Below are 27131 nucleotides of genomic sequence, written 5' to 3'. Positions count from 1 at the left end.
CCAGAAGATACTACAGGGGAAATGCTGAGCCAACATCATCTAGGAGGTTATCATTATAGAGTTTACAATTATTAAACCACAGAACTGGAGAATAACTTAGTCCCTTACCCTGGAACTCTGCTTATAGCACAACAAACCTGGGGTAATCTTCTCTATGGTCTGTGGAGGAGGTTAACTCAGGGGCAAAGTTAAGTAAGAAATGTACAGCAACTGTGGACAAACTTAGTCTTTAAACCTGCGTCTTCAGGGAAGAGGATACCCAGCTGTTCAATTTCTACAAGATTTGTGTGTTTTTACTTGTAATTCTAGCACACTGACAATTAAATAGATTTTTTAAAATCTGATCACCTCCTTCCCAAGAGGGAAATTGATCTGATAAACATTCTTTCCTGTTTAATATTTATAGTTGGAACATCGTTTGTAAGCTTAAATTTCTCATAGAAGACAACTTATTTTTTTTCTAATCACAGATAGGTCTCAGGGATGTTATAGGAAATGATGATGATACTTCAAGATCCCAGAAGCCCTAGAAGCTAATTTGGGTCCAGTGTGAATTATCCTCCAGTTCTGCTTCATGCCATCCCAGTGGCAAAGAGGAATGTGACTATTCATGTATTCTAAATATACTGTGCAAAAATTAGCTTTCCTGATATTGTATGTGCATCTGTTCTACAATATGGTCCACACCCTGCCTGGTATTTCAGAGGTAAAGCAACTGCACTAACTTCAGAGCTCTAAGAGAGGTCCCATGAGCCTCTCTGTAAAGCAATTACCTCGGAGTGCCACCGTGCCATCATCAGACAGTATGTTGGGGTCCAGGAACACTTTGGCCTCACCCTCTAAGGAATCCTGTACATACAATACTCGCTGGTTCTGCAAACCTGTATTGTAAAAATAAAAATACCTGGGGAACAGAGATGGTCTTTATTTAGCTGTGAAGTCTTCTATTTGTGGAGTAAAACCAAACACGCACAGGCAAAACCCAAAAACCTACAAAGGTGCAACTGTCATCTGGCCATCACAGGGATGTGGGGACATGGGTGAAAGGTCCCATCATGTCTCTCTACCTAGAGCTTGTTAATGGAATTGCTTTCTATATTCAAATCATGTACTGTAATTCTGCATATTAGCTAAGTAGAGACAAATGAAGACCATTTTATGTGTTAAATAAAAATAGATATTCAAATAAAGCAGTAACTTTTTCTTTTAAATGAAGAAGAAAGCAGATTTTTCTAAAATACAATTCTGGTTCTTTTCCCTAGCCAGGCTGCTAGGGTGGAAGGTCAGCACACTTTCTCTGTAAAGGGCAAGACTGCAAATATTTCAGTCTCTGTGAGCCACACAATCTGTCGCTATAATACTCAAGCCTACAGCTGTAGCACAAAAGCAGCCATGGACAATACATAAACCAATAAGCATGGCTGTGTCCCAATCAGACCTTATTTATAAAAATAGGTAGGCAGGCGGGGTTTGGAATGCAGACTCTACTTTGCTGATCTCTGTGTGAGAATGGCAGAGGGCTCAAGAAAGTCTAAGGTAAACTTGTGATAGTGGCTCCGAAGAGATTTAATAAACAATCAAAAAAAGCACATGTAAGTGGGCGTTAATGGGACAGGAACAAGAGAAGTGAATTTCACCAGTTCACCAATCTTGGGATGCAAGAAATACATCGAATTAAATGTTTCCAAGTAGTATAAACCAAAGGTAATTAATTTTGGAGGCAAACAAACCTCCACTGCTGTCTATGAATCATCCTATCTCACCAATGACTAACCATAAGACAACAATGATTTCCTATAATCCAGATTACTTTATATCTCTACTAAATTTCTTCACCATTATTTTAACAATTTGGACAATACCTAATAGACCAAACAATATTATTCTTATATTCAGGCACAGAAATTAATTCCTTATAATGAATTACTCTTTTTTTTTTTATGAATTACTCTTATACAAGGATAAGTTATCTGGAATTTGTACTTTACAATTTAAGAAAGCATTTGCTTTGAAAATAAAAGGAAATTCAGTAAAAGCAGTCTCACATACCGTTTTCCTTTCTTGAAGTGGCAACTATACTTAGGATAATCATACAGTTCAGTCATTCTCTCTTTGTATAAACCTCTGATAGGACACTGCTCAAGAAATGGCACAGTGATCTTATTCTGGGCCTCCACGAAGGCCTGTGGAGAAATTAAATGGACAAAGCAAGTTAAATATAAGATTTTCCATGTAAAGTGTTATCCACTAATATATTATCAGAAAAAGCACACTTTGCCTCTCGGCCAGTGCCTCTTCTCTCTCATTACCAGCCTCTCTCACCTCCTTACTCTTCTTCATACCTGCCCAGCTCCTGCCAAGTGACTAATACATAATAACAGCCAATGCTTACAAGGCACTAACTCAGCTAATCCTTACGGGGCAAATATTAACTTATTTAAAACTCACAATAATCCTATGGAGAAGGTCCTTTTATTATGCCAACTTTACAGATGGGGAAACTGAGGTTTGGAGTGGTTAAAAAGTTGCCCAACATCCTACAGCTAGAAAGTGGCGATGGCAGAGTTGGCTCCCAGATTCACGCTCCTAACAAACACACTATACTGTAGCTCAAGTCACATACTGCAAAATAATCTGCATTTACACAGTGCCAGGGTTCCAGGCTTCTTATTCAGCAGCTGGCTATCCTGACATGTCAGAGTTACAGAGAGAAAGTTAGAGATACCCAGGCACTATTTTGTTGATTTTGGTTTTGACTTGCTAAGACCTACTACCATGTCAATTTCAATCGGAGAACTTTGCTAAAATTTGCAACCAAAGAACACTGAAAAAACACTGGGAGGCCAGGTGCGGTGGCTCACGCCTGTAATCCCAGCACTTTAGAAGGCTGAGGCGGGTGAATCACTTGAGGCCAGAAGATCGAGACCAGCCTGGCCAGCATGGTGAAACCCCATCTCTATTCAAAATACAAAAATTAGCCAGGCGTGGTGGGGGGGTGCCTGTAATTCCAGCTACTCAGGAGGCTGAGGCACGAGAATCGCTTGAACCCAGGAGGTGGAGGTTCCAGTAAGCCAAGATCATGCCACTACACTTCAGCCTGGGCAACACAGAGAGACTCTGTCTTAAAACACACATACAAAAAAACAAAAACACTAGACACACTGGAAACAACGGCACTGCCGAAGAATATAGGCAACATATTTATAAGAGAGGCAAGAGATGGCTGTCAGAAAATACTGGCGGCGAAGGCAGGAAAAGGGGCTTTTATAAAAGATGAGTTGTATCCAAGCACCCCCTATTTGTAACTAAGCAGTTAAAAAGTTGACAATACTATACAAACTTGGCTAACAGTAATTCACATCTGGCTATTAGCCAGAAATAAAACAATAACACCATATTAGCTTTAAATTCAATAGAAGATTTCATCAGCTGTCTATAAGTAAGCAAATCATCAGGGAAAAACTTCAGGAAATTAAGACCATAATATATTTTGAATGGCAGGCAAAAATGCATTATTATCAGAGTCCACTTTTGGACATATCATCAAGCTGGTCTTCCAATGTGTAACTCTGCTTTGGGTTCCTCTACAAAAACCACCAATCCCATTCTGCAGAACCATGATTTTATGGTGAGACAAACTGTTCCAAAGCTCACTGATTATGACACATTTAAAAACAAGAGACAAGGGGTGTAAAGTATGAATAAAGTAATTAACATTTTTGCAAGAGGACCAATTCAAGAAAAATAAAACTGTTAAGGTCACATTTTTTATTTCATTTAAACCAAAAATAAAATTTACTTTGTCCCAAGAAATACAATTCCAACTATCACTATGGATTGGCAATCTTCGCCCTGGCCTGCTTTCCTACAGTTCTGGAGCTCGGAATAGTTTCTATATTTTTAAAGAGGTAGGGGGGGAAACCAACAGAGACTTATGTGGCTTGCAACATTTAAAATATTTACTATGTGGCCCTTTACAGGAAGTTTGCTGGCTGCACTTTCCCTTATTAAAAACATCAAGGAGGAAATTGGCTTTTGTTTTTCAGTTACAAAATCAATGCCTACCTGAGAAGCCACTCAGGGGAGCATTTTGGAGATCATAAAGTGTGTCCAAAAGCACTACCTCATTTTACAGTGGAAGAAAACACCATGCCTACTTCACAGAGATGGAGACAGAGGCAAGTGGTATTAAAGTCCCCTGGTTAAGGTCATGCAGTGAGTTAGCAATATCATTCAGAGACTCATACAGGATGTGGAGAATGAAACAGATCCACCTGGGGAGGAGGGAGATGAAACGTGGGCCTTCTCTGATTTTCTCCTGCGTGAATTGGGCTGTGCTGGATAGGAACATCAGAGAGCTGGAACATCCACATGGATGAGTGACAAGTCCAAGCTAAAATCCCTGTCATCATGGAGTTCATACTACTGAGGACAAACACGCACAAAAGGCCAGAGGGTTGCAGAATGGTTGGTTCTTGGGACAAACACAGGATAATCAGCAGAGCAATGCTGCTTGCTCCCCAAAGTGTCAACCACAGATGGGCGCTGGCCTAAACTGTTTGCTACCAGCCCACAAGGAGAGGAGTGGGGAACACAAGAGTGCTGAAAACCTTTATGGCACTTTGATATTGCTATGGCATCTTCGTTACATTTTGGAAAAACCTCAATCCACAAATGGTTTGGAAATTTACAAACCAGCCATTCCCTGTAGACCTTGAAAAATCACTGGGAAAGAGGGCACCTAATTAAGCAGGGTGGTCACAAAAGCCCTTCTAAGGAGGTTTCAAATTGAGGTCTGAGAGGGAGCAACCATTCAAGGTGGGGCAGAATGTTCTAGGCAGAGGAAACGGCAGGTGTAGGAGTCCTGGCAGGGGGAATAGCTTGGCAGGTGTGAAGAAGAGTACGCAGGTGAGTGAGGCTAGGAATGAGCTGAGGCCAGAGGATCAGGCATGAGCTACAGCAGGCGGCACCTGGTGGGCAGATAGGATGTTTAATCTCTCATCAAAGTGCAAATAAGCCATGATTGGGTAAGGAGATTTACCTTTTTTGAAAGAGTACTCTGCTTTGGATGGAGAACAGACTACAGGGGAGCAAAAGTGGAGACAGAGAGGCCAGTTGGGAGGCTGGTGAGAGATGAGGCCGAGTGAAATGGCTGGTCTGTAAAAGGGGTGGGAACAACCATCATAATGAGAGTGGAGTCAGAGACAATGGGCACAGCACAGTTTGCAGTTTTTTTGTGGCTATTTCCCAGAGGCCTCACCAGAACATTCTAGTCAGAACCCTAAGAAGGGGTCTACTCTGAGACCCCATGCTGAGGGTCTTGGCTGGCCCCTGCCCTTCCACTGAGGGATTCTCTAAGGAAGGCACCCTGAAGACGTCATTTCCCTAATTCTGATTTGCATTAGGCTGCACTTAGGCCCACGATGGATCCAAGGGTCAGAGGCTGCTCAACAGATTGCTCAGTTCATTTTCCTTAGAAAAGCAGAATTGCGTTCTCCAGCTGTTTCTCTATTTTGCTTTGCTTCTTTTACATGTCTCATGGTATAATCACAACTACTGCAACAGAATTCATCTCACCCTGAAGCAGACACACTGGCTTTTCACATATGAAATTTTCATGAAACTGTTATGTCAGGTGTAAAAATGCTACCCAATAATTTTAGGATTAGTACATCCAGTTTTGTCACCTCCTACCCACAAATGGTAGCTAATTACTTTAAATAGACCAATACTTAGAGATTGCACTTTTCCAAGTCAAATATCTAGATGTAAAACCAAACAGTGTCCAAATTCCTAAAAGTCTCAAGTTCTTTCATAACACACATCTTTATAACTTGGGCAAATCCTTTTCATGAAGGTGGTGGAAAATTTTTGTGAAGAAGCTTTGTTAAATTTAGGGTTTCACAAATGCCAATAATATTTCTGATATTTTAACCAGGAAAATATCTTCTTGGTCATTTATGTATTTAACAGGTACACCATCTTGGTTGGTCTAAACATTAGGAAAAAATTGAGGGAAAAGGGAGAAAAAGAATAATAATAAAGAAACAAAGAACTGGAAGAATTACATGGCGATAAGGAGGCAGGGTGAGGAAAACTCGTTCCTTGTTCAAGGAGCTTTAGTACCCACAGTCTCTTTCTAGGATGTATTAAAACAACTGAAACGTGAAAGCCCCTGATGCATGTGGCTGAGCTTCTAAAGAGGGCCAACAGTTTTGATTTTATATCTATAGATGAATCTGAACACATTTCCCTAGCAGAGTTGCTGCTCAAAACTAAGAAATCTTATATCTCATTTGCCTTGATTATTATAAAGCTTAAAAGCAGGCCGGGCGCAGTGGCTCACGCCTGTAATCCCAGCATTTTGGGAGGCCGAGGTGGGTGGATCGCGAGATCAGGAGATCAAGAATATCCTTCCTGGTCAACATGGTGAAACCCCGTCTCTACTAAAAATACAAAAAATTAGCTGCGTGTGGTGGCATGTGCCTGTAGTCCCAGCTACTAGGGAGGCTGAAGCAGGAGAATCATTTGAACCTGAAGGCAGAGGTTATAGTGAGCCAAGATCGTGCCACTGCACTCCAGCCTGGCGACAGAGTGAGACTCCATCTCAAAAAAAAAAAAACCAAGCAAAGCAAATATGCATGATCACTAAGTTCTAGAGATCTGCTGTACAACACTGTACCTATAGTTAGCAATACTATATTGTGCACAGAAAAATCTGTTACAAGGGTAGCCATCATGTGAAGTGTTCTTTACTGCAGTTAAAAAAAAGAAGAGAAAAGCTATCTGGCAAAGGGTGGCTTAATTTGGGAGCTGAGATTCCTTTACTCCTACTGTCTTCAGAAGAATTTTTTCAAATTGCCCTTGTATGTACTCTATTTTAATACACAAAATACTGCAGTCCTACAGAATAAGCCAGGCAAAGAAAGATGAATACCTCATGCTCTCACTTACATGTGTTATTTAAAATTTTGAGTCAAACTCACAGAAGCAGTAAAATGGTGGTTACCAGAGGTGGGGGTTGTGGGGGGATGTTGGTAAAGGGATCCAGAGTGTCAGTTAGACAGGAGAAATAAGAGATCTATTGTACAACATGGTAACTACATTTAGTAATAACATATTGTATACCTGAAAACGGCTAACAGGGATTTTAAGTATTCTCACCACCACACACACACACACACACACACACACACACACACACAGAGGTATGTGAGGTAATGCACATGTTAAATAGCTGAATTTAGCCACTTCACAATTTCTACATATGTCAAAATATCATGCTGCACACCATAAATATATGCAATTTTCACTTGTCAATTTAAAAAAAATTGACTTATGAAATACAGATGTAGGCTCACTTACTGATTGCTCCACATCTGAATATATAATTCTAACTTTTCCCTTTCTAAATGGAAGTGTAAATTATAAATATTGCTCACTTAAAAAAAAAACTCTCTTTACAATTCTTACATAAATGAATAAAAATTATGCTATACTCATTATATAAATATTTATACAAAACACCACAATGTGTACCACGGTGATTAACAAGATGAATGAATGATCAAGATATGTGCTAGAGGAGAACAAATAAAGGAGGAGCTACTTCCAGGACAGGCCAGGGTGGGCTGGGGCAAGTGCCATCTGCAGGCAAGACACCAGGAGGGACTTCCAGGTAGAGACCAGCTCAGGCACAGTATCAACCTCCTCTCTTCTGAAACACCAAGGAAAACTAGGAGTGGTGCTATCTACATCCCACAGGCTTTGAGGAGTGTCTGCTACAAATAATAGACATAGGACTTGGTTAAGCAACTATCAGGGGCTTCCGGAGAAAGTGGCAAAAACAATAATTCCAGCCTAAGTGAAAGACAGGGGCAGCATACTTGGATCCCCTCTCACTTTAGCAGAATTTGGAATTTGGAAATGACTCTACAAGTACAGAGACATCCCCATCAAAAAGCAGCCAAGAGGTGGTAGAGCTCACGCTGAGGCTGCAGGACTTAGGGCCAGGAGGGCAGGACGGTAAAGGCAGGTCATGCCAAAAGGAGCATTAGATGCAGCTGTTTTTCAGGAAACATGTCCAGAAACGGAAATTATAAAGGATTGGAATAACGGACTTTCCAAGACTAGTATCTGTGCCAAGGAATCTCTACCATTTAAAACAAAACAAAACATGAGTGCCCCTAAATTTCCAGTACTTACCGAATGTTTGCAAAAATTAGCAGCCCATCAGACAACAAAGAGGGAAACTTAAGCCCCAAAAAGAAAAGCTTGTTCAGGCCACAGTTTTGATGACAATGCCATTAACCTCACCAGGTGAAGTGCTTTATTTTCCTGGTCCACAAGCCCCCTACTTGTTCTCAAGATGAAGAAATATCTAGTTCAATCAGTGAGGCTAAACTTTAACATAAAAAACCCAGAGTGGGCCCATCTTTTTCTCTGGGACCAACTGCTCTTGGGTAAAAATGGCTTATAGTAAGCTTCCAGCTCCATATGACCAATAGACTGGGCAGGGCCTTCTAGAAGCCCCATCAGGCCTCTTTCCACCTCTCTGCCTGTTCCTGTGTGGGTAAATCAACTTGTTCCCTCACTGGGGCTAGATTCTTCGCTTGGGGAGGAAGCAGAAACCATCACTCCGACCTGATAGTCAAGCCTTGTTCTCAGTACTTGTCATTACCAGGGAGTCCATTCAAAACTGAAATTGTAACCCCACTGGGCTCCGTTCTCTGGTGTGTACTCTCCTGACCAAAAACCTGATGAAGAAAGAGGTGATTAGCACCTCAAATCCAAACCTAACTAAATATCTGATCATGAGGACATTAAACACACACACATCCTCTCCTAAATAATTCGGTATTAATGAGGAAATTCAAACTGCAACAAGATTACTGAGAAAATACAAAAAAATAAGAAAAACAAGACTATCACACATTAAGGTTCAAGGGATGCGGCAAACACTGTTGGAGTTGACATCTATTTCTTTCTGGTGCCCTGTAAAGTCCCACTGATAGTCAGGGAAGGGGTGTATGTGACCCCTGCTGGCCAATCAGAAGGTCCCTCCCCGAGACCAGGGCTGGGCAGGACCTCATGCAGGTGAGGCTGTGGGCAATCTCAGGGCTTGTTGGCATGACTCACACATCAGGGAGCCAGCCTGTTTCAGTCCTGCACTAGTGAATTCAAGAGTGTATAGGGAGCAGGCTTGGGAGCCTGAGTGCTCATGCTTGGTTATGCCAGGTACTGAAGGGCAGTGACCACACTGTGACTGATGAGGGACATCTGGCTGGAACGTGACAGTTATACCTTCAGAAAGTTTGAGGTTTACCCTCTCTCTTCATCACATCTTATCATCTGCAACAGAGGATTCTCAGTGAGGATTCTGGGTACTGGTCGCATGTACCTCCATGTGTCATAGATAATATGACAGATACCTCTGTCTGTATTCTAACTACGCTAACTCCCTTCTACGTTCTTTAGATAAGTAAAGCCTATTCATTTTCATAAGCAGAGTCTTTCCATCAATTCAAATCCACAGGAAATAGTCAACAAAATAGTAACAGTAGTAAACCCAGGCAAAACCATCAGAATCCTTTTTCAGGGACAGAGATGAATATTTGAAGTGAGGTTATCTCAACTTAAGACATTTGGGGCTACAAGGACAGTGTGAAACCCAAAGAGACAAGATCCATCGTTCCCTACCACATAGGAGAGGCTGCTGAAAAACAAAATTATCAGAGAAAAGCAGATGACCTAAGAGAAAAAGACATTTTCCCAAAATACCATATGCACTCCTGGATTGGGCTGTGCCTAAAGGCACTTATACCTGAACACCAATAAGGTGAGCCACTCAGCTCCTCTTGTTATGTGAGCTGGTCTGAGTTGGGTGTCAGGTACCACTGATCAAGAGTCTTGACTAACACAGCTTTCCTAGGAAGCCTCTGGTTTTCTGAGCAAGCTGGGGCTGGATGACCATGAGCAGGCTGGAAAGAGGAGAGCTGACTAGAAGCTTGCCCCAAGGTTGGCTGGGGATGTCTGAACACAGTCTCTAGATTAAAGGTGTTTTATGAGAAAGAATGGACTTTAAGCATTAAAATAAAAAATTGCTAAATAACAAGAGAAAATAAGAAATTGATGAACTAGAAAAAAATTTTAAGTATAAAATTTATAAGTCCTACATCTGCTTCAAAAAAAAAAAAAGAAGAAAAAAAAAGCACCTTTAGCCAAAGCTTTGGCTAAACTAATCAAGCAAAGAGGAAGGATGTTACAGATATTCAAATTTAGAATTTGTAAGCAAATATAACCATGGATTGGGAAAGTAAAGTCATTTTAAAAGCATATTACACATAACTTTATGCTAGTAATTTTTAAATCTCAATCAAATGAATAATTTAGTAAGAAATACAAAGGAATAAAATGGATCCAAAAAAGAAAACAGAACTGAACAGAGCAATGACTGTGAAACAAAATCGGGGGAAAGAGCCCAATAATTAATTGCAATAAAAGAAGTTGTCCCAGATAAGGATAAGAATGAAGTATTTCAAATTATCAAAAACCATAATTTCTGTACTATTTAAACTGGTCATTAACGAGTGCAATGGTGAACACTTATTAAGCACTGACTGTGTGCCTGCTACTTTGCTAAATGGCTCAAAAAAACTATCATTTAATTTAAGGGTTCTCATTTGTTTAGTTGCTGGAGGGAGCAGAATGAAAAGAAAAGTCTAGAAGAAAAGAGACAAGTTAGGAAGTTACTGAACATCTAGCTCAGTGCCAATGTATGCCGGGAGGTGTTGGCATGAATAAGAACAAGTAGAAAGGTATGAGATATTATGGAGATAGAACTGGAGATCCAGAGAGTCATGTATATGAATAAATGAAGAGCTGATTCAAAGGGTCAGGTGATCTGGAAGAGTCCTGGAAATTTTGTCATATGCCTTGATTTCCACCAATGAGAAAAACTGGAACCATTAACAATGTTGAATTTACAAAGATGCTATAAACAACAGTGAGGCGTCTATTAGAACTTAGCTGCTTGTGAATAGGCCCTAGAAAAAATGAAAGTTACTATAATTGTTCTTTAATCAAGTAATCTAAGTATTCCCTAGGGCAGTTTTCCCAAACTGTGTGTGTCTGAACAATTACCTGAGGGTGAGGAGTGGGGCTCTGGGAAAACAGATTTATACTGAAATCCAATGCTCCAAATTGAAGCTTGAGCATTTGTATTTTTAACAAGTTCCCGGGTGATTTTTATGGCTAAACACTCTCCCCTGGACAAGGCAGAATGGGATGGTGAATTAGGCACCTAAACATCTGGGTGGGGGGATGGGAGAAGTTGGGTCCAGGCATGGTGGCTTACATCTGTAATCCCAACATTTTGGGAGGCCAAGGTAGGCGGATCACTTGAGGTCAGGAGTTCCAGACCAGCCTGGCCAGCATGGTGAAACCTCACCTCTACTAAAAATACAAAAATTAGCTGGGCATGGTGGCAGCTGCCTAGTCCCACCTACTCATGCTACTTGGGAGGCTGAGAAATGAGAACTGCTTGAACTCAGCGGGTGGAGGTTGCAGTTGAAATCTGCTACTGCACTCCAGCCTGGGTGACAGACCAAGATTCCATCTCAAAAAAAAAAAAAATGTTGAGAGAAATCAGAGTTATCTTAGTTCTTCAGATGTTCACTTTTTAACAGCTGTTTTCCCAAAAATACCGTATCTGATGCTAGCATTTTTCACCAAAAAACTGCAGATGACTGAAACCAAAGCTGAGTAACTTCTTACAGAGACAACAGCAACATTAAATGTATACAAGTACTTGAAACAATTCATCAATGATTTAGAGTGTGCTTTTCTAAAATGGAGCTTCTTTCCCTGATAGCAAACCAAGGGGGCTGGAGTCTTAGCCTCTACAACAGGGGTGTCCAATTATTGGCTTCCCTGGGCCACACGGGAAGAACTGTCATGGGCCACACATAAAATACACTAATACGATAGCTGATGAGCTAAAAAAAAAAAAAAAGAAAAGAAAAAAAAAAATCACACACACAAAAAATCTCATAACACTTTAAGTGTTTACGAATTTGTGTTGGGCCACATTCAAAGCCGTCCTGGACCACACGTGGCTAGTGGGCCACGGGTTGGACAAGCTTGCTCTACAAGATGTGGCTCAGCCTCCTTTCTGCTCTGACCTCTAGCACCTCAAAAATCAAGTGGCTTGTCCATCTTCAATCTCTGGTCCTCCCAAACTACAATGCAAATTCCATGCTGGCATGGGCATCTGTCTTACTTATGACACCACATCCTCCTTTATTTAACTGAATACTCAGCACAGTGGACACACAGAAAAACTAAGGAGAGAGGAAGAAAGTTGAAGAAGTAGGAAGAAATGAAGCACATATGGAAAAAATAGAATGAAACCTGCAGGCATGTGGCATTTGGGGTAGCCAGCATCCATTCTCCCTCCCTAGTGCCCTCCCTTCTAAGTGGAGCACGTAGCTGTGCTGCCACTACAGAAGTCAAAGAGGGTCTTTGGGGCGTCTACCAAATCTCTTCTCTTACTGTTGCAATACAGCCAAGCGGCTTGGCCAATCAAGACTCCTTCTGGGATACCATCACTTGAAAAAGAGACGGCAGGCTGAATGACTGGAGATCGTTGAAGCCATAGCAATGCTGGATGAATAGTGACATTCCTGCCTGATCAGAGCCTGGTTCTCGGTGCATTTCAAGCTACCCTCATATCCTTGCCATAAATGCCCTATTTGCCTAACTTGCCCAGAATCAGTTTTTGCTGCTTGCATCAAAAACCCAAATACAGAAAGCAAGAGAAAGGAGATTGGGGGGTGGAGGTGGGAAGGAGAAAAGAGAATGTAGTGATTAGGAGAGGAGTAGCCCAGTGCCAGCAACTTCCTCATACTTTTGACAATTATCCCCTCCAGAGATCAGAAGGAAGGTGTTCCCTAAGCACATATTTCAGTTGTGAATTTATGAGAAGTATGTTTACAAATTGTAATAAGGCTAAACATTCCCACAGAAGGTAATGAGACCTTTAAGACCTTAGAAGTCTTAGACACTGAGAAAATAGGTGGTAAAATATTTACTGAACATATTTCTCATGTCTACTAGAACAGGAATACACACAGCAGTAATTCTCAATCCAGGCCCATTTATGGAATATTAATGAATGGGTGGAAAGCGTCTCACAGGGCAGCTTCGCCAGTGGGGTTCACAAGGTATCAATTTTAAAAGATGCTACTTTAAGGCTACTGCCTTTAAGTAATCTTTGGCCTAGTTTCATCATTACACTTTAGAACAATGAAACCACACTTACAAGTCACAGTTCCATTGAAAAAACAATGTTCAGAATGTATCATTTCGTGAAAAACCTAGAATTCAAAAGGAAAATCGGCTTAGTTTTGCAGATAAAAATAAAAAGAGTTATAAGAGTCTTTAAAGTCAAACATTCTAAGCAATTAGGAGACTAGAGTCAGAGGTCTGTATCCCGATGCATGGAAGCTGCATCGCCCAAGCAGCACCATCTTCGTTTGACCAGAGCTTTGCTGTATACAGATTTTTACATACATTTTCTCACTTGGATGTTATTATATCTGGGTGCTAAATGAATGAGTGTGACTTTAACTCTGTATAGATGAAGAAAATAAACACTAGATTGCGTAGCTCGCTACGGTCACAAAACAAGAAAACAGAACACCAAAGGCTGCAATTTGTATCTTCTGACTTCTAGTACCATCCAGCAAATACTCCATTCCTCCACACTGCCTTGAAATGGAAGCAACATCAGAAATGTCTGCAAACTCACAGAAAGAAGGAAGTATCCACACAGATATCCCCAGTTTATTATAAAGTTTTCAAAGAACACTTGTACACCAAAAACCAGCCTGTTATACCTGCAATTTCTGGTGATCAACAGCTCCAACAGTAAGCTTTCATTGCTGGCTTTTGGCTTAGAGATGTTTAACTAACCCTTCACGTACTGGAATTTCCTGGAAGCAAGCTTCCACCCCAGTGGCTCTCCTTTAGCCCGAAAAGGTGTAGTGGCCAGATGGGGAAAGGCAATCAGACAGGTAAGTCCCTGCTTACCTATCTCAGCACTAGTTCTTTGAGAGGCTGGTTCTGGATTCGGGCTAGGGAAAGCAAATGATCCAGGCAGACCTAGGCCAGACTGACACCAAAACTGACACCAGAAAGAACAGAAACTCCTCATGCTACACACTTTTACGGTTAACCCTAAAGAGCAAAAACAAAAGCAAGCAAGCAAGCAAGCAAGCAAACAAAAAGACTTCAGGACAATGAAGGGCACCAGGGAAAGCAGATGCTTTTCTACATAAACTTTGTTCTCGGCTGATCTCTGTGACATTAAAATATCTACACAGAAATCCGAGGATATTTAAACATCCTAGAGATGATCAGAAGTCCTTTAAGGTTTAGATCTTTCCTGCCAAGGAAAGAAACAGTACTGAGACAGGAGGAGAAGGTGGTGACATTTCCAGGATTCTTATCCTGGAATCTGGAAGGATTTCTGTTTTAATTGCCATAGCCCCTTAATCACCAGGTGTAATGGGGTCACTTCCAACTAGTCAGTGGGAGAATGGAAAGCGGGAACTCACACGTCCTAGGAAAGAAATCTGCATTATATATTCCTTTCATCCTCTCTGAAACAAATTGTTATTTTATTTTTCAGAAGGAACGAATATAAACAAAAATACTTTTTCCCTCCTGTTAGAGTTCTCTTCTCAAGATCTGTGAAGGAAATGGAGTTGTTGCTACTCTCATTTTGCCCAGGGCAGCACTCAGGGAAAAAAAGTCGTTAGATAAATGCCGCTGATACTCTACATTTAGCTAACTCATGTGCCCAAGCTCGAGGACAGTTCTGAGAAAGCCAGACCTGACAATCAGTTACAGCTAAGGCAGCTACCCCTTGAAAGGTATACATTTTTCTTTTCTTTGTGTAGTTCTCCTTCAGTAACTCAGTAACAACTTCTAGAATATTCCGCTAAAAGCGTGAAGACACAGTAAGATGGGGAGACTGAGGTTCAAGAACATTGCTTCTATTGGGACTTCTGGGTTGCAAAACCAAGCCAGAAAAGTAAAGAGAAGAAAGTATCACTATCAGGAAGGGGAACAAATTATGCAATACAGACTACCTGGTACCACATGAGTAAAGAGGCCAGGAAGAACAAATGCTAATTCAGCATTTCCCCAGAGAGCTGAGGGATGCTGCCTCCATGATGAAAGCAAGGTAAAAAAGGACGGCTGACAGAAGAGCATTCTCTTTGCCTGCATATCCCAAGTTGTTAACTAGCAATTTGCCCTGGTCATGAGCTCCACCTCCCTAGTGAAGAACATACACTGATTTATGTAAGTCTCTGGTTTTACACACACACACAAACACACAATTTTTTTTTCTTAATTAAAGAGACAAAGGCTGGGTACAGTGGCTCACACCTGTAATCCCAGCACTTTGGGAGGCCGAGGCAGGCGGATTACTTGAGGTTAGGAGTTCAAGACCAGCCTGACAAATATGGCAAAACCCCATCTCTACTAAAAATACAAAAAATTAGCTGGGCGTGGTGGTGGATGCCTGTAATTCCAGTTACTCTCGAGGCTGACATGTGAAAATCACTTGAACCCAGGAAGCGGAGGTTGCAGTGAGAAGAGATCGCACCACTGCACTCCAGCCTGGGTTATGAAATGAGACTCTTTCTCAAAGAAAAATTTAAAAATAAAAAAAAATAAAGAGGCAGGGTTTCATTATGTTGTCTTAGCTGGTCTTGAATGCCTGGGTTCAAGCAATCCTCCCACCTTGGCCTCCCAAAGTGCTGGGATTATAAGCGTGAGCCATTGTGCCTGGCCTGATTTCTGGGAGTCTCTGGATTTGGCCAGTGGGCCACCACTGATCTTGAAGAAAATAGTTTACGCTGACGGGAGATGTTACTGGGAGTGGTACAAAGAAAAGGGTGATTTCAATTATGTCAACAGGCACGCAGAAAGTGGCTTGTGGACAGGCAGGGAAGGAGAGGGAGAGAGCCAATGATAATAAAGTAAGATCTGAACAGGGCACATACCCTAAAGGACCAGGAGACCAACTGGGAGGAAGAAAGCGGTTCGGAAGGGCTAAGGCACAGTGTGGGGTTTGGAGTTTGCCTGTTTGTTTGCCAGGGGAAATAAGTACACGTACCAGAGGGAAATTTAGGAAGTCAACCACCTGTTATTTGTATGGAGGCTCAGGTTACCAAAACAACAGGGTCCAAGACTGTGGCAAACTTTCTTCTGCAAGCTACAAAGTTGTTCGACAAACCGGAAATGCCTACAGAATGGGAAGCATAGGCTAATTGATTATTGGGACCTACTTATCTAGTCTTCAAATCATTTTTAAGGACTGCAAACCTCCTTCTGTAGCCCTTCATGCTAATGCGACCATGGTTACCCTGATATCCCATTTACACCAGCGAAATTTCACTGTGGTACATGCACTTAAAGGGCATATCATACTTCGTAGGACTCTAAAGGATTTCTAACCCAAAGCTTTTCCTTTACCTTACTTTCGGTGTTTAGTTTGTATTTCCATACAGTTCTCCCAGACCAGTTTTTACAGATGTTGTTTTTTTTTTTTTTTTGAGGCAGACTCTCGCTGTTCACCTAGGATAAAGCGCAGTGATATAATCTTTGCTCACTGCAACCTCCGCCTCCCGGATTCAAGCGATTCTCCTGCCTCAGCCACCCAAGTGGCTGGAATTACAGGTGTATGCCACCACGCCCGGCTAATTTTTTTATTTTTAGTACAGATGGCATTTTACCATGTTGGTTAGGCTGGTCTCAAACTCCTGACCTAAGGTGATCCACCCGCCTTGGCCTCCCAAAGTGCTGGGATTACAGGTGTGAACCACAGCACCCGGCGCCAAGCTGACCTGTTCAGAAAGCATACCTTGGGTATCAGAGGGAGCAACTTAGGCCTTCCCTGTGCACCTTCCACACATACCTCTCCTTCAACTCTAAGGAGGCTTGTTATTGATGCCAGTGGGTCTATCATTTTGAATCAGATGAGTTAAATTTTGGTCCCAGACCGAAAAGGTATGGCGTGTTTTTCAAATGAGCAGAAAAGCAGCACGAACATTTTCTATTCATGGTCATTAGCATATACACAAAGGTGTACTAGCCATACCTTGCTGTAAAAAGGAGAATTTTTACAGAGCCTCTAAACAAAAAGCTGCTTATTACATTTCCAATAAAAACGAGTCAAGAAGTGAGAAACATCTTAGCTCTTTTACAAGATCTGAAATGCTAACAGTAGGTCTTGGATTTAATCGTGTATTTAATATAGGTTGGCCAATTCTGACAGTGCCTGGCATTTAAGGCTATATCCTTTATAAAACAAAACCAGAGCAGACTTATAACAGAAAATTCTCAAAAACAGGGGCGGGGTTGGGCGGGGCAGGGGGCAGAGGGAGAGTTGAATCTGGATGAATCTTTTCTAGCTATCAAGGTCCATGTTGCTACTTTATAGCAAATGCTTCAGATTGTAGAAGATAACACACAATTCAGTTGATTGTCTGAAGCAAATCTAACCCTGATGTGAAAAATGTTAACAGAGATATTTTGTAAAGAAACAGAGAAGCAGTGCTACCCAGCAGATACATTATGCAAGCTACATATATAATTTAAAATTTTCTAGTAGCCACATTAAGAAGAAAAAAGAATTCATTTCAATAATATATTTTATTTAATCCACTATACACAAATCATTTCGACCCTGTTTTTGAGAATTTTCTGTTACAAGTCTTCTCTGATTTTGTTTTATAAATGATATAGCCTTAAATGCTAGGCACTGTCAGAATTGGCCAACCTGTATTAAATACTACATTAAATCAAAGCCCTACTTTCAGATCTTATAAGAGAGCTACAGATGTTTCTAATATCCTGACTGGTTTTATGTAATCCATATAAAATATTAAGATATTTTACATTTTTTTTCAAACTAAGTGTTTGAAATCCAGCATGTATTTTATGCTTACAACACATAATCAATTCAGACTAGCCACATTTTCAGGTCCTCAGGAGCTATAAGTGGCTAGTGGTTTTTGTACTGGATAACAGAATACTGATCAACTTTTTTTGTAAATATAGTTGTAAGGAACATAAAAGCAGATAAGAAAAAACTGAATTTTATCACAGGAACTCAAGAACATTTTAATATTATTAATAAAGCTACATAATTATCCTGATTGGTATTAAAAAGAAATTGAAATCCAAAACTAAAAGTAGGAACAACAATGCTTGAACAAGATGACAATTATCATTCAAAATAACAATTTAAACACTAGGCTAGAATGTTCTTCATCACTACTATTCTTACATGTTTTGCAGAGCTTTGACCAATGCAATAAGAGCTGCACCAAAATTTGGTAGAGGAGAAAAGAATTATTAATTGTAGGTTATATGATTATATAACTAGAAAACCTATGGGAAATAACTGAAAACTTATTCAAATTACTAAGTTCAAAAAAATTACTAGGTACAAGATAATTAAAATAATCAAATTTTGGTAGAAGAGAAAATAAAATCACCACTAAATTTGATTATATATGATTATGTATCTAGAAACCTAAGGGAAGTAACTGCAGATTTACTAGAATTAGTGAGTTCAATAAAGGGACTAGGTACAAAATAAATATAAAATCGGTAGCAGTAGCTAGTTTAGCCAGGCATGGCAGCAGCACTCTTGCCAGGCATGGTGACATGTGCCTGTAGTTCCAGCTACTGGGGAGGCTAAGGCAGGAAGTTAGCTGGAGACCAGAAGATAGCTGCACTCCAGCCTGGGCGAAGAGTGAGACCCTTGTCTCTAAAAAAAGAGTCAGTAACACTCATATATGCCATCAATAATGGAAAAGGAACCCATTTGAAAGCAATGACAAAAGCAAATACCTGGGAATGGAGAAGAGATTTCAAGGCTACTGCAACAAGTAATCATGGCATTGTCAGAAATGTGGACACCTGGAAAAGCGCTTGTTTGAGACATTATTTGCAATAGTGAAAAGTTGAAAATAATCATTTCTAACAATAGTGAAGTCATTAGGCATAATATAGTGCATCTGCTTGAAGAAATAGTATGACTCTATTAAAATTCTGGGCTGTAAAGACTGCTTACTAACATGAAAAACTGCCATGGTAGAATATGAAGTCAGAGAAGGATGTAAGAGCACAGTACTCTGAAAGATTACAATTTTTAAAACACATTTAAAATGAAAAGAACAGGTCAGCATGGGAGTGGGAGCCGGCCCACGGTCCACACATGAGGGCCTACAGAGGCGCATGGCAAGCACAGCATGAATAAATTCCTTTCACTTGCATCTGCAAAGCTATTACACCTAGGCTTTTTACTTTTACTTATTTTTTAATATGTAATTGATAACCACCTGGTCTACCTGGGTTTCACCCCTGACTACACACTTACTAGCTGAGTAACCATGGAGTACTTAATCACTCAGCACCTCAATATCTTCATCTGTAAAATGGGGGAAATAAAAAGATCAACTTCAGAGTTTGAGAATTAAAAATGAAACAAGGTATGCAGAACTCCCAGTAAAGTGCCTGACACATAGTAAGCATCGAAGAAATGTATACCACAAAAATAACAGTGTATACTCCAATGTCTTAGTTTCTATCAAGTGCTGACTGTAAGATCACTAATTAGCAGTTTCATCCACTAATTGGAAGTTTGATATCCACTAATAAGTGGCTTGTCATCCACAGACCTGTCATTATCAACTAAGGAACAGCAAAGTATACATTCATTAACAGACAAAACCAGGGTCATTCTGACAGTGCTGAATCACTCAATCACCATCAAAGGCTCTAGAAATCCAGGTTATAGCCAATACTTCAGGTGAAGAAATCATCACATCCTTGGGGACAATTTTCCAAGAGAAGCACAGGAACTTCATTCTCTTCCCCAGTGCTTGCTAGCCAGTACCGGTTATGCAGCTGCGTGTGACTCTCCACTCCCAGGCCCAATCCCTCTGTCTCAGCTCAGCCCAATGCTGAACAATCAACGTAATCTACAGCAGGGATGAAGTGAGAAGGTGGCCGCACACCTGCTCTCTGTTCCCCCAGCCTTATATGCAGAGCTACAGCTTTCACCATTCCTAGGGATACTCATGTGTTTCTCACTTTAGAATTTCTGCCCGTCCACTTCTATATTCCAGCGCTTCTTGAAAGAAAAATTAAATGCCAAATATCAACCATTCTCACTTATGAGATCTTTGTCTTTCTTGAAGGGAGTTAGAAAGAGAAAGAATGTAGGATTCCAGATAAAAGTAAAAACCATTAGGAAATCTCAAAATAGTAGTGTGCCTCCTTTAGAGACAAAGGATAAAAAGAAGTCCTAGGAGCTTTGCAGTGGGCAAAGGAGAGACACTACTCACAAAGAACAGGTGAGGATGGCAGAAAGCAGGTGAGCCAGTGCTTGAGACTAAAGGAAGAAGAAAGAGATGATCATGTGCTTTACTCCCCTGCCTCTACTTTCTCCTCTTTTCTCCATATACCCTCGTGCTCCAGCTAAGCTCTTCACTCCATCCCTTTCCTTAACCCAGCGGAGAGATGGGCAATTCCACTTCAGTAAGGGGTGCTTTCCTGGCAAATCTGAATTTAGGTCTTCAGAGAACACTGGTATATATGGTGGCAAGGGACCACAAGAAACAGGTGGAGTTAAGACACAGGCGTGTGAAGACTGGCCTGAAAAACTACCTAGAGTGCATTTAACATTTTTTTTTTAAAATGGGAAACATACCCTGAGACTCAAAGAAGCTAGAATAAATTTGGGGATGGTGAACATATTAGAAACTGTAAACATGTACTAAGTATTATGTACTACGATTATAAATAAAAGAATCAAAGAATTTAAGATGAACTTGAGAAACACTATTCCCCCACCCAAGCAAACTTAATTAACTACATAAAGTATATATAAATGGTCCGGGGATGATGGTGCACACCTGTAATCCCAACACTTTGGGAGGCCGAGGCGGAAGGATCACTTGAGGCCAGGAGTTTGAAACCAGCCTGGCCAACAAGGTGAAATCCCGTCTGTACTATAAAAATACAAAAATTAGCCAGGTGTGGTGGCATGTGCGTGTAAACCCACCTGCTTAGGAGGCTGAGGCACAAGAATTGCTTGAACCTAGGAGGCAGAGGTGGCAGTGAGCCAAGATCACACCAGCACCCTACAGCCTGGGCGACAGAGTGAGACTCTATCTCAGAAAAAATAAAAGTCTATGTAAGTGACAAGTCCCCGGAACTCGAAGAAGAGGAAAGTTATCTGTGGGACATAGGACTTTGGGCCACCTTCATTACTGAAATGAGACTTCAGCAGGGTCCTTGAAATACTATCTGTTTCTCCAAAAGAATATAATAGCTTTATGTTTTTAGAGCCGAAAATGCTCCTCTCTGCCCCTTTACTTCTAGAAAATACAAGAACGTTCTTCTATTTATAACTTAGTTTTTGTTTCATTGTTGTTTATTAACATCAATAAGCAATCTAAGGCCAGTATTCGGTTTTCAAGACCTGATATCTCTTTCATATGTAAGATTTCTTTTTCTTTGGAAAAAAATATTTAGGCATTTTTTTCCTTTAACATCATTTCTATCTAGGTTTTCACGTTTTCTTTTGGCAAAAATCAGTTTTCTGATATTTTCATTTAAAATAGCTCCTCAGTGTCACTACGAACCATAAACATTATTTGAAGCACTTGCATGATTTTCTCTGGGACTAAGCCATGCTTTTGTCTTTTTCCCATTAATCATTTAACAAAAAGTAGTGTTAGCAACAGGTATACTCACCATCTCATGGCAGAAAACACAGGAGAACAACAGAAAGAAAAAGCTAGAGTTACTGACAGAGTTTGGTGCTAGCTACTAAGGCTGCCTTATCTTTAATTAGAAACCAAATTACCTTTGTCTGCTCACTGTCCGGGTCTTCAAGCCAGGCGTAAGGATCACGAATTTTATATCCATGATAATCCTGTACCTGCAAAAGTTAAAATGAGGTATTAGATATTTACTCTCTAATCCCAATTAAAACTGGTATTTTTTTAATGTAATGGAGAAATAGGAAAGGGATGGACAAAAATACTAATTGGCTCACTGGCAACATGTCTGCCCAAATTACCACATGAACCAAGTTGGCAGGTTCTCAAAGGTGTCAAGCCACCCTTCATGAAAAGAATGTTTTAGCTAGAGAGGAAAGAAAGATGAAAGGTCAGAACAGGAAACCGCTATGTCCCTACAACACAAAACAAAGACCTGCCACTGTGCTAAAGAAACTTGAAAACGTGCTGTCAGCGGCCAAGCACAGAATGACACAATACAGTGGACAATGCAGTGGGCACGCAAGAAGGGCACGACAGGGAGGGCGCTAACACACACGTGCTCACCCTCCTGTTCCGCTGAGCTTCCCAACAATTAGAAATTTTCCTGCAATAGAGCTCACAGTTACTTTTGCTTTTAAGTCTAAACTGCCAAAAAGCAAGTTCCTAATATGTAGTATAATGATTCTAATTGACTTAAGCTGAAAAAGCTGACTTAAATGCAATGGCAGAACATTTTAAAACTAATGCCTTTCTTCCTTTTTATTGTTATGAAATGCTTTTTTTCACTGTTTATAAAAAGAAGGTGCAAAAGCATCACCCATTCAGGGTACCATGATATTGGAAGAAATAAAACTGCTTAGTGTAAGTAGAGCCTGGCTGAAGGAAGCTTTCTGGGGCTCCCACCACAAATTCCTGGGCCTGGCCTTAAAGGCCACCTGAAGGCATTTGAAGGAGCAATAGAAGCAGCTTTCACCATTCAAGTGATTGTGCCAAAACAAATTATCCAGCAGTAAAAATTATTACAAAATCTCTCTACCTGACACTATCAAGATTAACCCCGTAAGGGCTGGGTGCAGTGGCTCATACCCATAATCCCAGCACTTTGGGAGGCTGGGGCAGGCAGATCACTTGAGGTGAGGAGTTCAAGACCAGCCTGGCTGACATGGTGAAACCCCATCTCTACTTAAAATTTAAAAAGTAGCCAGGCATAGTAGCAGATGCCTGTAATCCCAGCTACTCAGGAGGCTGAGGCAAGAGAATCTCTAGAATCCGGGAGGTGAAGACTGTAGTGAGCTGAGACCATGCCACTGCACTCCAGCCTGGGCAACAGAGCAAGACTCCATTCCCCCCTCCCCCACAAAAAAAAATTAACCCCATAACTGAAACCACACTGACAATGTCCTGCCAATCAAGTCTCTGAACCACTCCAACATTCTGGTTAAGGCTTCTTGTATAAGGTTGTTGGGTAGACTACCTCTATCTATTTCAGATAAATTTTTCATCTGTCTCCTTGCTTTGTTCTACAATACCCAAAGGTAAGGGCTATTCCCTAAGGAAAGCCTGGTGCTGCTGTAGTTCCAGTGTGGCTCCTGGCTGGGTGAGAACAATCTCCCTGGGCCTTACAACACCAGGCTCTCCACATCTGTCCTCATCTGATGCCTGGTGAAAGAACTCCTGGGGAAATGCACAACTGGATAAATGGGCAGGTAAGGCAGAACCCTCTGGAAATATTAAACAACTGACTGAACAAGGGACATAAAAACAAGAGTAAGGAACATAAAACTTGACTAAAGCCTCTCCTGATAGGTCTTCATAAAGTTACCAACTCTCAATCCTGACCTCTACATTTTAGCAGATTGTCACCAATGTACAAAAGCTTTCTATCTTTTCTTCTCATCTGCAAGTCTTTTCATTTTACACACCTTGCGGTGGTTATAAAACAGGCTTAAAATAACAATCTTCTCTTCCTAGCATTAAGAAATCAGAAAATTTCAAATTGTAAAGCATCCTTCAATCATACACTTCTAGAAGCAACAGCAGCTTCTAGAAGTTGCTGTTACAAAGTTGAGTAACATGCCCAGAGCCCTACCAAGTTTAGAACCAGACCTGAGACTAAAGCAATCAGCCGACCCTTTTCCCCATTCATCAGAGGAGGCAGAAAAGACACTTAAAAAATGTTCCTGGGGCCAGGCACAATGGCTCACGCCTATAATCCCAGCACTTTGAGAGGCCAAGGCGGGTGGCTCACGAGGTCAAGAGATCGAGACCATCCTGGTTAACATGGTGAAACCCCATCTCTACTAAAAATACAAAAATTAGCTGGGCATGGTGGCACGCACCTGTAGTCCCAGCTACTCAGGAGGCTGAGGCAGGAGAATTGCTTGAACCCAGGAGGTGGAGGTTGCAGTGAGCGGAGATCATGCCATTGCACTCCAGCCTGGGTAACAACAGCAAAACTCCATCTCAAAAAAAAAAAAAAAAAGTTCCTGGATTATGATGTTACTAAAATTCAGGCATATCCAGAAATTTACACCAAGCAGCCCTATCTGTCCAGACTGGGCACACCATCTACAGCAGATGGAAGTTATTGATCAGATATTTTTAACTAGGACAAGAAACTGATTCTCTCTAGGACAATTCCACAGTCAATCCCAGGAGCCACAACTCCCCACTTCCAATCTTTCTTTTTTAAAACCATACCCTACAAATGGGGTTGGTATGTCTTACAGCCACGGCCCTTGAATCGAATTCTTCCACCTGATTTAAGTTTGCTAATCATTCTTCACCTCTCCAAGAGGTTTTAAAAATAGAGCCCTGATAAGGTACTGTATTACTTAATCTTGTTCGATATTTTACTTGTACTGTTCAACAGCTCACCCACTGCCTTCAGGATAAAGTACAGACTCATACATACAGTAAGCAGGACCCATCAAACCTGCTCTGCTCATCTTTCCAGGCCCATGCAAGTTTACCCATCTATTGATGGTCCGGTCAGAATGGCTTTCTTGACATCCTGCAAACAAATGCAATTCCACAACCATCCAGGCCTGCACAGCTATGAATCATTTTAGTCACAGGATCAGGAATGTCCTTTGTCCCTTATCCAAATGGTCAACTTCCAGACTCAATTCATATAATACCTCCTTCTCCTGATGGAAAGTAGTCCCATCCTCTTCTGTGTGCTCCTCTCATCCTAAAGCCTCTTCTATCAGGGTGTAAGTCCCCTGTAGCAGGCCTGAATTTCCTGATAGCAACTGTCTTAAGCAATGGTCAATGGCATGGCACAAGAAGTGTCATAGCTTCCAAATTTCTACACAAAAAGGCAGAAATCCACCAAAACGGTTTCAATGCTCCAACCCTTTCAGCAGGAGAGTACTGAACATGTGGCTGAAGGTACTTGAGTGAAAGAGAGGGAGAACTATAGCAATTCCCCAGCTGATGCTGGGGAGAAACGAATCCATCCTAGAAATCAAAGGCTACAATTTAAGCAAATACCTAAGTCAAGCCTAGGGCTTAGTAACCAAAACCTTAATGGAAAAAAAAAAAAGATACCCCAACATAAGCTATCAGGGAGCCACAAAACAGGATCCAGAATGGGCCAGAGCTACCTTCCCTGGGCTACGATGCTTAGAGTTATGAGTTGCTTAATGAGAAGGAACTGAAGTGTATTAACATCCGCATTATACGCTTCCGAGTTAATTGTTTATAATCTTTTAGATGTCTTCATAAAATCTTCACTTAAACCTTTCTAATCTTTTAGATGTCTTCATAAAATCCTCACTTAAACCTTTCATGAACTATTAAACATAGATAAATAAACTGTAGGATTTAGGCACCCAGAGGAGTGAAAAACTAACAAGTAACTCTAAAATCAAACCTAAAACTGCACTTACCAAACCACAGAATGGGTAGTTCTTTATATTTAGATCCTTAAGAACCAGAACCAAGATAGCCACATGTTTTCCCATTACTAGTCTGGAGCACTGCAGAACTATACTGCCACGTGAATGAATGAATGGTAACATTCCTACTGCAGAAGCAAGCAAGCAAGTCAGTCCTAATATTGCACATATGAGGAAAAAAGGCCTGTAACAGGTGAAAAAGCTGCTAAAAGTCGCCTAACTAGTGAATGACAAAACCAGAACTAGCACTCTGGTCTTCTCACTTAGTCTAGCCTCTTTCTCCATTCCAGTAGGATCACTTTACTCCCATATGCAAAGGAAACAACCCTTTAAACCACAGGAATAAAGCTTCTTGAGTTGTTAGGGTAAATTTAATAAGCAAGCAGCTGAGCAGACTGAGAAAACATGGTTACCAGAGGGCCACTGGTCAAAGAAACCATGAATGCATCAGTGTCACCAGGAAATCTTAATTTAAAACAATATGTCCTTTACTCTAAAGCGTCAGCACCCTCTACCCCAAGGTAACACGTGCTTTAAAGTAAACACTTTCTGGCATAAATTGGGAAAGTAAACAGAAAAAAATTAAAACTCTATTACACAAATCCGTATTTATCCTGATTATATTTTAAGCGGTCTGAGAAATGTAGCTATTAGAGAATCACGGCCAAAACATTTGGATGCAATCCAGTTCTTAAAATGTCAAATTCATGTTTACATAAAAAAAGGTGTCTGCCCAGAATTCCACCTACTGGATCTCAACAGTTACCTTGAGTTCATCTACAGCTTAGGCAAATGGCGGTCAACTCCACCACCAGACAAAACTTACTCATTCTGAAAAAGGTCAATCCTTCTCCCTTCTAAGACCTCCTCTCACCCTCTCTCAACTCCTTTTCTTAAAACTTGGATCAGCATGGCCACACTATGGGGTCACTGCTCCGCCTTTCCCATTTCTGTCTGGGTGTCTGGCACCCCCAGGGCCCAATGCTCAGCATCCGACCTGGGACAGGGTAGGCGCTCAACAGACGTTTTAAAATCGAATGAATATGCTACAACTCTAAGGACTTTAAAGTGTAAGTTTTAAAAGTTTGCTTTTGTTTTTAAATGTGACATCATCACACACACACCAGGGGACACTTTCTCCTACCACCATATTTAAGCAAGAGGCTTCGCCAGTCAAAAAAGCAGTGACACCGTCAGTCTTCGCACTCCCTGAAGACACCCATTCCTACCCGGGCGTCTGCCCTTGACCCCATTGATTCTGGAAAGCGGCCGGGCGGCGCCGCCCACACGCTCCGCGGCCAGCACTAGCAGAGTGACCGCCTGCGGGGCCCCCGCGCTGGGGAGGAGCCCCGCG

General features: G+C 41.1%; 1 protein-coding gene across 2 annotated transcripts in view; it reads right to left on the bottom strand.

Annotated features, from left to right (window-relative positions):
- The window catches only part of PREP (prolyl endopeptidase), a 124077-nt gene that overhangs the window by 96734 nt on the left and 212 nt on the right, over nt 1-27131 (bottom strand). Inside the window, exons 2-4 of one of the 2 annotated variants that reach the window (XM_012438443.3) lie at nt 21959-22033; nt 2050-2183; nt 774-904 (exon numbers count right to left, since the gene is read on the bottom strand). In XM_012438443.3, coding sequence (XP_012293866.3) covers nt 774-904; nt 2050-2183; nt 21959-22033 — 340 coding nt within the window. Of the gene's footprint in view, nt 1-773; nt 905-2049; nt 2184-13321; nt 13374-21958; nt 22034-27131 lie in introns of those variants that run through there. The other variant, XM_012438444.3, reaches the window with a different exon arrangement.

The sequence above is a fragment of the Aotus nancymaae genome, unplaced genomic scaffold (genome assembly GCF_030222135.1).
Source record: "Aotus nancymaae isolate 86718 unplaced genomic scaffold, 86718_ANA_hifiasm-v0.15.2.pri h1tg000040l, whole genome shotgun sequence".
Taxonomy (NCBI): Eukaryota; Metazoa; Chordata; class Mammalia; order Primates; family Aotidae; genus Aotus; species Aotus nancymaae.
The sequence above is the reverse complement of the archived record's forward strand: the minus strand, read 5'-3'. Positions and strand labels throughout refer to the sequence as shown.